General features: G+C 42.8%; 1 protein-coding gene across 1 annotated transcript in view; it reads left to right on the forward strand.

The window, feature by feature from the left end:
* Nucleotides 1–10,869, forward strand: part of LOC134806444 (fat-like cadherin-related tumor suppressor homolog) — a 56,693-nt gene extending 45,824 nt beyond the window's left edge. The window contains exons 40-51 of the mRNA XM_063779724.1: nt 196–374; nt 696–830; nt 1,150–1,272; nt 1,941–2,200; nt 5,276–5,504; nt 6,323–6,476; nt 7,410–7,748; nt 8,131–8,262; nt 8,665–8,822; nt 9,200–9,392; nt 10,100–10,243; nt 10,487–10,869. Coding sequence (XP_063635794.1) covers nt 196–374; nt 696–830; nt 1,150–1,272; nt 1,941–2,200; nt 5,276–5,504; nt 6,323–6,476; nt 7,410–7,748; nt 8,131–8,262; nt 8,665–8,822; nt 9,200–9,392; nt 10,100–10,243; nt 10,487–10,605 — 2,165 coding nt within the window. The 3' untranslated portion in view covers nt 10,606–10,869. The remainder of the gene's footprint in view (nt 1–195; nt 375–695; nt 831–1,149; nt 1,273–1,940; nt 2,201–5,275; nt 5,505–6,322; nt 6,477–7,409; nt 7,749–8,130; nt 8,263–8,664; nt 8,823–9,199; nt 9,393–10,099; nt 10,244–10,486) is intronic.
* The last annotated feature ends 2,886 nt before the right edge of the window (nt 10,870–13,755 follow it).

The raw sequence follows: 13,755 nt of genomic DNA on the forward strand, positions 1-13,755 counted from the left end.
TACTTTGACTATATGTATTACTTGTACAAAACCAAAACTTCAGCGTAGGAAGATGTTTAAGCTATTCAAAATTGGAATTGTTTCAACTGACTCCACGAGACAGGCTTGGCCTTATGTGGCGATAATAGGTTACGTAAACCATATGTATTATTTCTGGTAAATAAACTTTTTTTATTTTTTTATTTTATTTATTAGGTCCTCGAGTCCTTCAACTAGCGGGAGACGGATACGCGTGGCTGCGCGTCGAGCGCGGCGCGGTAGCGGGCGAGCGTATACCAGAAGACGAGCTAGCGTTAACGCTGCGTTTCCGCACTAGACGCGCCGCCGGTACGCTGCTCTGGCTGGCCGGGAAGGTCGACTACGCTATACTTGAGGCAGGTTCTAAGATTCTAAGATAGGTAAGGTAGATATGCATATCTACCTCACGCTGCAGCGTTAGTTACTCAATGTAAAGGACGATCTAGCGTTAACGCTGTGTTTTCGCTGCGACGCGCCGCCTGCACGCTGCTATGGCATTGGAAGGTGGACTTCGGATTGCCATACCGATATGTCAGAATTATTTAAAACCATAACTGACCACTAGAATTAAGCTAAAAGCGTTCATGTACAAAAGTTGTTGATGACCAGTGACAACGTTTATTTTAAAATCTACCTTTGATCTAGTAACAGTTCCTAATAATTTAGTACGTTCACAGGTGGTGGAAGGCTTCGTGCAGTTCCGCATGGAGCTCGGCTCCGGGCCCGTGTCCGTGCGCTCAGCGGTGCCCGTGGCGGACGGCGAGTGGCACGAGATACGCCTGGAGCGACGGGGAGCTGGCGCCAGGCTCACGGTAACTAACTAACTAACTAATATGCTATATGTGAGATCCTATAATTGGCTCTGTATCTCTATGTATGTCGTTATTAACATAGTTATAGCTGTTGGTTCTCCATTTTACCAACTCACTTTTTATTATTATTGGGAGCCTATATTACGTATCGTTTTCTAGATTCTCGGGGGTACGTATTTTGAAAATTATGACCATTTTTAATCCAAGATGGCTGATCTTTTTCTAAATATCGTCATAACAGGGGCCTGGACAATTTAATTAATATTAGTAAGTATATGTGTACCAATTTACGTTATTTATTTTATTTTTGTTGTGTCAGGTGGACCGTCGCGCAGTCCGCGGCGCCGCGCCTCCCCCAGCTGCGTTACTGGACGCACGCGCAGATCGCCTGCTACTCGGAGCGGCTTTAGCTCGACACGCGCACGCACTAGCACCTGAACAGGTACACTATAACACTTTTTCATTGATGGCTTTGTAGACCTGCCGAGCCACTATACCATTTTGGAATATTTCCAAATAATCCAATGAAACTTCATCCATCACCATCGCGGTCCGGTTTTACTTGAGTTTTTTAACACTTTCGCAACCGGGCAAAAAACGGCGCACTACCTCAGAAGCCGGTCGTCTATATCTGCGTACAAAACAACCCGCTGGGCGGGTTGTCCGGCATCTGAGCAAACATTACGAGTGCCTACCAGGCGGGTTCTCGGTAGTCAAAGTGTTAAATAAGCAAATGTAATGTATAGGTCGCCATTTGGTGACCCTCTGAGCTAAACTACAACACTTCTTCATGAAGCTTAGATGCTGTAATAGCTGTAATAGTAAAAAATCGAATCAAAGTGAATTTCATGTGTCAAAATGTGAATGGTCAATTCATCGGCTACCTATACTTTATTTATCTTCTACGAAATTTTTAATTAGATACTAAAGTTTACTCTTGCAAACCATCTTTCTTAAAAAGAAAAGAGCAAAATTGGGAGATCAATCATTCGCGCCTACATTTTTCAAATTTTCCGCGTTTTTCTACTGAAAAACTTAAGCCAGGTTTGTCTAGAACTCTAGAGTATAAGTATCAATATACAGACTAAATTAACCCTATGTTTCATTCAGGTGACCCGCGGTTTCGTCGGCTGCATCACCGACGTGACCCTCGGCGGCACGCTGGTCCCTCTCGAAGAGGGTGCCGGCGCCGAGGAAGCCGCTGGGCCTCGAGTCCAACTCGTCAGGCGGGTGCGGGCGCGGCTCGCTTCCGCTTGCGCTCCGCTAGCGCCGCCTACGGCGTGCTCCGGGTACCCGTGTCTCAATGGCGGGACGTGTCATGAGCTGGCTAACTTGTTGGAAGAGGGGGCGGAAGGTGAAGAGGGATATAGGTACGTTTTAAAAGTTAATTCATGCTGTTAATTCATCCGGGCCGTGGCCGGACCGGAGCTTCCGGAGCTTCGTTTTCTATGGAAAGCACCACGTGATCACCGCTCAGCCGCACACTGGAACCCGCCCATACATTGCTGTGCTCAAAACTACAAAAAGTAAAATCAAGCAAAAAAAGTACCATTCTGCATTCGTAATGTCAAGTAGTGCTTATAATAATTATTATTTACATTATATTTGTATAAAAAAAATATTCCTATGATAAAGGTACATATTCATCGATAAACATATCGACAGCTTCCGGGTGAAATATTTTTGTATTCATAATTGGCAGAGGTCGTATGCTGGTGATGAGGGGATCAGAGGAAACCAAGAGCCTATTAAAAACATCCGTCATGTTGTCGATTCTGGAAGTTTTACGACTAAATCTCTCTCGATAGTTTTTAAAATCCTTATTCCTCGCTTCCTGGGCCTCTTCACTTAAATTGCCTATTGGAATCAGGTGCTCAGATATTATTGCGTCTCCATGAATAAGGATTTTATGAACAGTAGGTGTCATACGACACCACGGGTACAGGTCTACATATAACTTTGCTGTCTCTAGACAGTATGTCTTGAATTTACACGTATCGATTTTGTAGCCACTGGAAATCGTTTGTAAAATTATGTAAAAGCGACGTATGAGTTCTTCATCTATTTTAGTTATTTTGGCTGATATTAGATAGTTTTGGAAAAATTTTCGAGCCACATTACCATTATTAGTATTGCCAAAACCTGGTTTTGGTTGATCTATTATTAAGGAAAGTTTTTCCTTAAACTCTGTCTGGATCCTTTTTTTATTTTGATCAACTTTTGGTTTGTGCATTTTGTTTACACTCCAAGATCGTATCTCTAATTTATATGCCATGTGTAACAAAGCTTCGAAAAGTCGGATCCAAGCATGTAAAACAGATATACCAAATGCTAAATATTCTTTTCTCAGAGGTTTCTGTAGTACTTTTTTCAAGTCATTAAATTCACCGGAAGTAGCTTCGCATAAAAAACATTTCAAAGTAGATTTAGTATCTGACAATGCGTTACAGACCTTTCCATCTACCATTGTGAAATAAAGTTTGTGTTGAATTGAATATATTTTATCTTTTAGTTGCACATTTGTTTTTATTAAACTACTTTTTTGACGTTCTATCTGATCTCTAACTGTTTTTGAATGATCCGTTGTCTCTTTTTTATACTGTAGTTTTATAGGTCTGCAGAAGCGAGGGGAAGAGGGTCGCGGATTGTTCCAAATAACTATGTTTTTGTCTTCTTCATCCATTGTTAATCGTACAGGAACCAAAGAAGCGAGAAACATGTATTTATCGTCACATTCTTCAGTAACAAATTTCTGCATGTATTGCGTGCGACTTGAAGAGCCATCAAAGCCCCATTTGTAGTGCATGGTAAATTGGCATTCTGGATTGAATGATGTGATAACATCCTCTTGAACTTGTAACAGACGAGAAGTTGTATGATCCAATAAGGACTGCAATGGCACTTCTGCTTCAATGTCTGTACATGTCACATTTTCTGGGTAGCATTGGTTTTTTTCCTTCTTCACCATTTTATAGGATGGGAACACATCAGGGGCATAATTTTTTATTATATTGTATTGTTTCTTTGATAGTTGAGCTTCCATCATCAAAGACAAAGCTTGTACAGGTGTCACTAGGTGTTTGTTTTTATTATCATTTTCCGAAATTTCCTTTGGTGTTATTACCTGCTGTACATGTTTGGCTTCTAATAACTTCCGCTCCGCCCTTAATTTCATTTGTGCAGCATATGTTAACATGTCAGCGGAATAACTGCTGCGTAAAACTGCTGTTTTTCTGCGTTTTGAGCCATCACTGGATTCCACAAAATCTTTTTGAGGTCTCCCTCCTTTTTGTTGTTCTGGTTTTGAAAAATGCAGTTTAAATCGGCATTCACCGCTGAGCCATGTCTTCTCTTTTTCTAAGAATGTTTTTTTATAGCTGTTAGACTTGGCCCACTTTATATTGAATTGAGTCTTAAAATTACGTGCCTCTATGATGATTTTGTGTTTTAGATGATCAGGACAGTTGGTTTTAAGCATTAAAAATTTATAAAGGTCTTCAAATTTGTTTTTCATTGTTTTGTATTTACTTTTAAATATCGTGTTGCACAATTCTCGTCGTTGAAGTAAAATTGAATCGCTTTTCTCATCTGAAACCGTCGAAATGAATAGAAGTAACCTTAGGGTAAAATATTACGCACTAAATCATTGTTTTAGTGCGAAAAAGTTACATTTTCGCTACAGTAAAAACGCCTGATCAAATAGCCAGAGCAAAAAATTTCGTCCGTTTTCGAAAAATGGACAACATCTTTTGCTTTCGAATAAAGAATAATAATAACGACCACTTTTTTAGCTATCGTGCCTAAAAAGTATCAAAAGATGTTTTCCATTATAGGAATTAAGACCATTTTTATTAAATTACAATATAAGTTATTATTGTCCAAATATCACAAACACAAAAGTGTTTTTAGAATATAAAATACGTAAAACGTAATCAACATACCTTGCTCAAGATGAGACATTGCGGATTTTGAGTTATTATTCCTGCTATAACTTGAAACAAGTCTATTTAATAATCGATGCTAATTACCACTGAACGTGACATATGAAATCTTAGACCTTTGACATAATGCAACTACGTAATGACAACTGATAATGAAGGTATTTTGCTGCAATGAGGTACAATACTTCCCTGGTCATACATATATTTCAATTTCAGTACAAAATACCCATAATTGCTAAGTTGAGTTTTAAACACAGCAATGTATGGGCGGGTTCCAGTGTGAGCCGTCATAGAAAATGACATGTCGGACGCCCCGGCCCGGGCACGCCCCGGTCTAGCATGAGTCATCCTTTAGTCAGGCGGGTGCAGGAGAGTTGCATCCGCTTGCGATCCGCTAGCCCCGCCTACGGCGTGTTCTGGGTTCTGGGTACCCGTGTCTCAGTGGCGGGATGACGTAATATATATTCTTCTACGGTTAAAAATAACATGTGTTTTTTCTCATAGGTGTACGTGCCACGCGCGCTTCTTAGGCCGGCGTTGCGAAGTAGACGGAGACCCATGCGCGGCCCAACCTTGCCTACACGGGGGAGTGTGCAGCGCGGCGCCGGCAGGCTCGGCTCTCCCCTTCTTGTGCGCGTGCGGCGCGGGGCTGAGAGGGGCAAGATGCGAGCTGGGGAGGTGGTGCGGGGCGGAGGGGGCGCCGGTGTGCCAGCACGGAGGGGCGTGTGAAGAGGTTTGATTATTTGTACCTTTTACAAGCTATAGTGTCAGACTTTCAAAGCACAAACAATCCTAGCAGGGTCGCCATGTGATGTTTGGCGTATTGAACAACTGCTTATAATCATTCAGACTAAAATTATTTCCACATAAATTACAAACATATCCGACGACCGGTCTGGCCTAGTGGGTAGTGACCCTGCCTATGAAGTCGATGGTCCCGGGTTCGAATCCTGGTAAGGGCATTTATTTGTATGATGATGCAGATATTTGTTCCTGAGTCATGGTTGTTTTCTATGTATTTAAGTATTTATATATTATATATATCGTTGTCTGAGTACCCACAACACAAGCTTTCTTGAGCTTACCGTGGGGCTTAGTCAATTTGCGTAAAAATGTCCTATAATATTTATTATTTATTTATTTATTTATTATTATATCTTTATTATCAAACTACACAACGGGACTTAATCGCGTATTTAAATTTTAAGATTTAAGGTGTTAGATATCTTTATTGTTTTAAACAAATTAGGACTGTGAAAGTTGATTGTTGAGAAAATAAGAGCAGCAATTAATATTACAATTCCACCGACAAGAGAACAGCTCTTAAATATAAAGAAGAAGAGTTAATATTGAACACCGCACCTGTTTAGCAACTTCTGACGTATGTACATAACATCTCCACATTTCATAGGTAATTGCACTCAAATATAAACAAATACTTTTTTTTTTAGTTTTTGCCTTTTCTTTGCATTCTTGATGATAAGTATATTATCTTTCTTGTAAATTATAATTATTTAGAACGTATAAATTCTAACTATGACCTATTTCCAGGGCGAATGGGGTCCATCTTGCCGCTGCCTGGGCTACTACGGTCCCCGCTGCGAGTACGACGCCGACGAGTGTGCCGGCGAGCCGTGCCTTAACGGGGCCACGTGCCTTAACGAACCGGGCTCGTTCAGATGCCTATGCCCTCCGGATAAGACTGGTATGTACTTAACTACGCTGGAATTATGACCCTGTGGTGCATAAACGTACTAACGGGCCCTTCTTCTTCTTCTTCGTTACACTCTTGACAGAGTGGTCATAGCCATTATGTAGACTTTTGAGCGACTCGTTTAACGACACGTCGCCATTCCTCTCGTAGAGCTGCTTTCCGTGAGCATTCGCTTATTGTGGCCGACACACTGACTTTGATTTGGTCGGTCCATCTCATTGGCGATCTTCCTCCAGCCCTGTCACCTCCCACTCTTCCCTGTATAACTAGACGTTCTATGGATGTTCCGTCTCGCCGAGACACGTGTCCAAAGAAGTCGAGGATCCGAATTTTGACCGTAGGAAGCAACCGCTCTTTAATGCCAAGCTCCTCGAGAATTGACGCGTTGGTCCGGAACTCAGTCTATGATATACCCAGCATTCGTCTCCAGCACCACATCTCTAATGCTTCCACTTTCTGTTCTGTTCTTCGGATGCCCTTAGTGTCCATGTCTCAGCAGCATAGAGAAAAATGGGAAATATAAGGGTTCTGACAAGCCTGGTTTTAGTGGTCCTTGTAATGTGCCGGTTCCTCCCTTAACGGGCCCTTAATTCCTGTGAAACATGCCTCAAGGAGCACCAGGCTTGTCCCGACGTCTGTCCTGCAAATACATTCCATATGGAATTCATACATGAATTGGCCATGCACTTTTGCATCTGTACATACTGTACGTACGTTAGTGCTGCCATTTTTTGCTTTATTGTTATTTTTTGAACCATTAAGAGCCGATACAGGCGGACAGCAACCCGGCTGCAACTTGTATGAGAAGTTCACGCCGACGTTGCAATTGGCGTGCACTTCCTATACAAATTTCAGTCGGGTTGCTGTCCGTGTATCGGCCCTAACATTCAATAAAATGTATTATAATCTATGATCTTTCCACAGGCATGAACTGCGGAAACCCTCTCTACTCCGACGCCGTAATGGCTGGCGGCATCGGCGCGACCAACACACGCTCTTTACGCGACGCGTGGCGCTGGGCCGTCGAATCAAAATGGCCGCTCGCCGCCGCCGCAGCCGCGTTACTACTGTTACTACTGCTAGCGTTACTACCACTGGCGTTGCTAAGGAGAAGGACGAGTCATCGTAGCGCGGAGAGCGCGCCGCTGAATAGCGCTAAAGCGCCGCCGAGGACAAAAATGTCTAATTTAGCGGCGGCGCGGCCGGCGTCTTGCGCTAGTGCTACTGCTACGCTTAATAATTTGGATACACTCCGGTCTTACGGTAAGTGTTTACTACTTACTACCTTACCCTACTTACTACTTGTCTACTCTGAGAAGGGTAGATCTAAGAGGGATATGAACTGAAGTAACCATGGACCACTCTGTAATATGATACTGACGCGGTCTGTAGATTTACTACTAAATACTGTACCGATCGCTTGTAAATATAAAAAGATGCACTGTGTTGACGGCTCAAGAGTTATGCAGGCCTCTCTCTGTCACATATCTAAATCCAAACCACGGAATTTGAGGAGAAAAATATTTAAAATTAAATAAAAGGATGAGTAGAAACTAGTAATAAAACAATTTTATTGGCTAAAGTTCTCAAACTCCAAGAACTATAAAATTTTAAAATAGTATTTAAAAAAAAGTTTTTTGTACAGGTTCCGCAGGCGACGAGCTGGAAGGGCTACCGCCGGACATAAGGAGGAACCTCAACGTCGAGCCGGCAGAACGCAAGCCGTGGTCGGAGCAGATGCATTTACACTCCTTCGTCGACAATAAGATTTATAACGGTAAGTAACTATGTAGGTAATAGACTGCGCTATTAATCCGCTGATTCATTAAACTTAGCAAAACTCAGTTTAATTATGTCTCTTTCTAGCAACACATGTCTTTATGATTTTATGATTTGGTTGTACATACAAGATATTTCTGGAAAATTTCTTTTAACCCGCATATACATCAATGTGGTTCAGTGAAGGGAGCGGACTGAAAACCAGCGCTGATTTGTAATGAAATGGCTGACGCAGCGTATGCTGAGTCCGTTCCTTTTGCCGCACATGCCAATTATATTTATAATTTTACTATTTTTTTGTAACCTGTCTGTTTTTTGTTTGGCAATGAATGGTTTCTTATTCTTAAATGAAAAAATAAAATCTTTCAACAATTTTTTACCGTCTTCATTTCGTTCACAGATCTAAAAGGCTGTAAGAACCGCCTCCGCGCTACTTCCCCCGTGAGCGCGCGCCGCCTGCCGGCGTTGACCGGCGACGGCGCCGGCGCGCTAGTCGGCGGGTACCACTGGGACTGCTCCGACTGGTGCGGCGGGCAGGGCTTGCCTGGTATCTCTGAGGTGGGTGTTATAATGTTAGGAACAATTGAACCTGAATATTTTAAGTAAAGCGTTAAGTAGCCCAAACCTAAATGGCATACTCTTAAAGTCGAGTAAATTTGTTGTCACCGCATTACTGACAATTTGTAGGTAGTTTTCAGGTTTACAGTGCAGGAGGTTTAGCACAGGGGCGCCGCGACAGTATCTCGCCCCCGAGGTAGACTACCCGTCCCTCTCTAATTAATAAAGTTAAAAAAGGTGGTCTGTCTCGTGGGCGAGTCACGGTCTTGTGCTTGGTCAAGCCCGCAGATTGTGGAAGACGGCGAATAAACGATTTCCAAATCAAAGAATCTTTATTTCTGCTTCTTTATTAACTTGTTCAATTTTGTAACCCTCAGGTGGCCGGGTCGGAGCGGCCGGACTCGTCCGAGCCGAGCCCCCCCTCCCTGCCCTCGCTGCCCTCCCCCCCCTTGCCCCGGCGCGGCGCCCGCGCCCCCGCCGCGCCGCACCCCCCGCCGCCCGCGCCCTTCGACACGGACTCTGCGCCGGACGACCTGGACATGGATCACGATCCCCACCAGTTTACTGATGGTAAGTGTTTCTATCTCTCTCTAACTATCTATCTGATTCTCGGTCGCTCTCTTCACTGCCTTAACCCCCCGCCGCCCGCCGTGACCCGCACCAGTTTACTGATGGTAAGTGTTTCTAACTCTCTCTAACTATCTGATTCTCGCTCGCTACCCTCGCTGCCTTCACCCCCCGCCGCCCGCGACCCGCACCAGTTTACTGAGGGCCTCCCGCTAACCACGTTCGACGTCTCCCTGTCACACTTACGTACGAATTTACAAGCGCGACAGAGAGGCAACACGTTGAACGTGGTTTGCGGACTTCGCGGTAGGCCCTCTGATGGTAAGTGTTTCTATCTCTCTCTAACTACATAATATCTATCTTGCGACATCCAACTGACTCGGCACTTGGGAATCTACCGCGAACCGTGAAAAATATATCTATCTCATTCTAAATACAACAGAGATGAAGAAACGCTTATGCAAAATTATAAACACAAGTAAGTTACCGCATTGTTACCATTCTCTCGCTTATTTTATTTTCCCCGCTTATCTTATACAACTATATACAACTTATACAATTTCTTCGTCCAATGTGTATTGCGTCTCACATTTTGCTTAATGAGAGAATGAGACGCAATGACATTAGACGTCGAAATTGGACAGGTGGACTACCACCAGATACAATTTCATTTTTATTTTGCATATTTTTTTTTTTATTTCATTTCACAGCCTCGTCATACCTACTCCATCCAGACACGTATCTACCGCCATGCGCAGACGATACAACGGAGGCACAACCCTCCCCGGTCTCCCCTCGGCGTGAAACGAGAGTGCGTCGAGATCCGGACGCCGCTAGCCTCATTACCATGCTCGGTAAGTTTACCCACTTCACATTTACCACAACAGAGATGACATCTTCCCCTTTCCCCCCTCGTGGTGACATTTCGTAGTTGCTGACGCGCAATATAGGTAACAAATGAAATAAGCTAATAAAAAGAACGTTTTAAAAATATATATATATCATATCCACAAGTTTACCTAACTAAAAAGTCTGATTCATTATTTTTAAGCAGTCGGGTTTTTTTGTTTTTATAATAATTGACATGTTTGTTACAGAGGAGCGCCACTCACTGCTCGGCGGCGGCTCGTGCTCGGACATGTCGGCGCACCTGTGCGAGATAGAGGAGAGCGACGACGAGGCGCCGCCGCCGCCCGCGCGGCACACCGACGTGTGACGCCGGCCGCGCGGCCTCTAGCCGCTGACTGACTAGTGTACACACGCCTTTATTCACACACCAAGCCCGTAAGCGGGACGGAACGAGGCATGCCGCGCGAGGCAGCTCGGTGCGTGTGCCTCGCCTGGAACGTAGTGAGCGCGCGTGCGAGGCATCTACGCAATGCAGAGTTGCGGTAATTTCCTCGCGAGCCAACTCGTTTCGTTTGTATGTCTTTTAAGAGCGTTTTCACATTGTCCGATCCGATATCGGATGTAGGATCCTACATTCACAATGTCAGGCCGCGGGGTGTACACACAGCAACACTCCTGACTATACATCAGTGGACCTTATTACAAAAGGCATAAGGTCCACCGATGTACAGTTAACAGTGTGGGCGACTGTACCTACTGGATGTGGGGTGACGTCTTTGGGAAATACAGATGTTAGAGAGTGACCTGTGGCATGAAGTTCGCCTTTTCTAGGTTAACATATTTTTGCCAGTCAGATTTCTTAAATAAATAAATACAGAAAAAACATATGTTATAAATCGTCGTTGAGAATGCCAAATACGGTATGTGCGCGATTTTAATCAAATTAATTAATACCTTATGTATTTTGTTGCTAGGTAACTATTTGTCAATCAAAAATCGTGCACATAACGGATTTGGCATTCTCAACGACGAAATTTTACTTCCGTGTGTCCGATATTCGATATCAAGTCCGACAATGTCGAAACGCTCTTATACTTATAAAGACTGTGTGTGTAATTGATGCGTTGAGGCTTGTAAGTTTATGAATATCAGCATTAGATTTTGGCCTCCGGTGGACTTTTGCTGCGTACAGTCTCAGATTGTGTAGGAAGACTGTGTAAATATGATGCTGTACGCAGCGTCAACGGGACATCGCCTTATTACACCTGCCTGAACTTAGTCGTAGGACTGTAGAACTACATGTAAAAGCCATATTCAAACGTTTTACCGTTATTATTCTCACAAAGATATTGCCACAGTCGAGTTTACACAAAACGACCAGCCTCGCAAAGAAATAGCCGCGCTAAAGTAACGCAAGCGACAAGATGCCTCGTGAGGCATTTTACAAACCGAGGTGCTTTGCGCGGCAATTTCCTCGCGAGGCGGCTCGTTTTATGTCGACCCGCGTAAGAATGTGAAACAACTAATTTATGTTGACTCAGGATTAGTGCCATATTTTGTTTACACAAGTTAATGCTAAGCATAATTTTATAACAATATTTTCTGTTGGGAATAATAATGAAAAGCTGCCGTACCTAATTTTAATAAAGACACATTATAATAAGAAACTCCTCACAATATTTACAATACTCTACCTAACTAAATTCAGTAAGGTGTAATAAGGGCATTTTGCTCTTCGGGTGAAGACGTCTTTTTGCACTGACTACATAAGAAACGTCGTAAGTCGTATAGATTTTAAGTTTGAGATCCACTACAACTGACCTTGGAACTAAAGTATTTGCCACGGGAGCTTAACTTCGAAATACAGTAGGCACTCGGTAATCCGGCGCGCTCTGTAATCCGGCAATTAGTGACACAGGTGACCTGTAATATAATCCGGCAGTTTAATAGCCGAACGCCGGATTACAGAGAGGTTTCATTAGGTACAATTTTTTCTGTATAAAGCTGGTATTTCCGATAGAAATTCAATAATCCGGCAGTTCCAACTATCCGGCATAGGGGAAAATTTCAGGTGCCGGATTACCGGACGCCTACCTACAGTAATGCCATTGTTTTCTTTTTACGGCTGCTAAAATAACTATGTATTCCTTTTAACTTTTTAAGACTGGGAGTGATATTTATTTACATTATTTTTTATAGCAACTTATATCTAGAATAGTAATTAATGTACCTATTAATTTAATGGCAGCTTATTATCTGTTGTACTAACTTAAGTTTAGACTATTACTATTGTATTCTTAGCACACAAAAGATCAAAAATCACTTAACCACCGAAGGCCCGAGTTCCTACCTATAGTACTAATTCAGTTCAATGAAATTTAAATCATATTCGATTGGAACAGAGTTGCTTTTGCTTTGTTTCGTTCAGTTTTTAGACAACGCAAAATCAACTCTATTTCCTACACTAAAGGTTCAAATTTCTGTGGCAAATTTTGCATTTACATTTACATGTATTTCTGGGCCTTAGGAGGCTATGAATCACAGAAGCCGCCGCCATACAATCGTAGTTACACTCTCATTAAAAAGACTTGCTGCAAACTTGGATGGATGTTCAAGTAAAATATATTTATGTCTGGTACTATGGCCCACACTGTTAACTGACAGTTCGTAAACCTTATTACAATAGGCATAAGGTCCACCGATGGACATAGTGATCCAAAAGACTCGAGCCGTGTTAGCTCTTTTTTTAGGGCTCGCCTCATCTCTTGACGCCTAAAAGGCTAAAAGCCTTTTTCATTTCATTAGTAAAATAGGCTTTTAGCCTTTTAGGCGTCAAGAGATGAGACGAGCCCTAAAGAAGGCTCACAGGGCTCGAGTCTTTTGGATCACTAGATGGACAGTATAGAGTGTTGCTGTTTCTACTAGTTTTCGTTGTTACGAATTGTAATACGAAGGAAATAAAGCGAGTAAACTTTTTACATACAAAACTTCTACACTCTCTATTTTATTTGCTAATTTTTAGCAACAAAAACTAACACCAGACCACAGAATAAATAATAGTACAGAAGATTCACTCTCTAACAAAACGCGTCTGTTACGATCAGGACAGATATGGCCGCTAGGTGGCGACAGCGCCACGCGCGGCTTTGGCTAGCCACCAAAATTGGTGTGGAACGGATGTACTTTTAGCTACCTGTAGCAAAGCGACGAAATCGCGGAGTGAGCCACGCCTGACCAGACGTAGATATATCCCTATATCTTATAAAACAAAGTCCCCTGCCAGTGTTGGCCGAACTTTAATTGCAATTAACCATTATAAATTGAACCGTAAACCGTAACGGACCGTTACAGTTTACGGTTCAATTTATAATGGTTAATTGCATGAACGTTTCCGCCAACACTGTCCCCCGCCGCGTCTGTCTGTTTGTGTGTTTGTTCGCATTAAACTCAAAAACGACTGAACGGATTTTCATGCGGTTTTCACCTATCGATAGAGTGATTCTTAAGGAAGGTTTAA

This window comes from Cydia splendana, chromosome 3, assembly GCF_910591565.1.
Source record: "Cydia splendana chromosome 3, ilCydSple1.2, whole genome shotgun sequence".
Taxonomy (NCBI): domain Eukaryota; kingdom Metazoa; phylum Arthropoda; class Insecta; order Lepidoptera; family Tortricidae; genus Cydia; species Cydia splendana.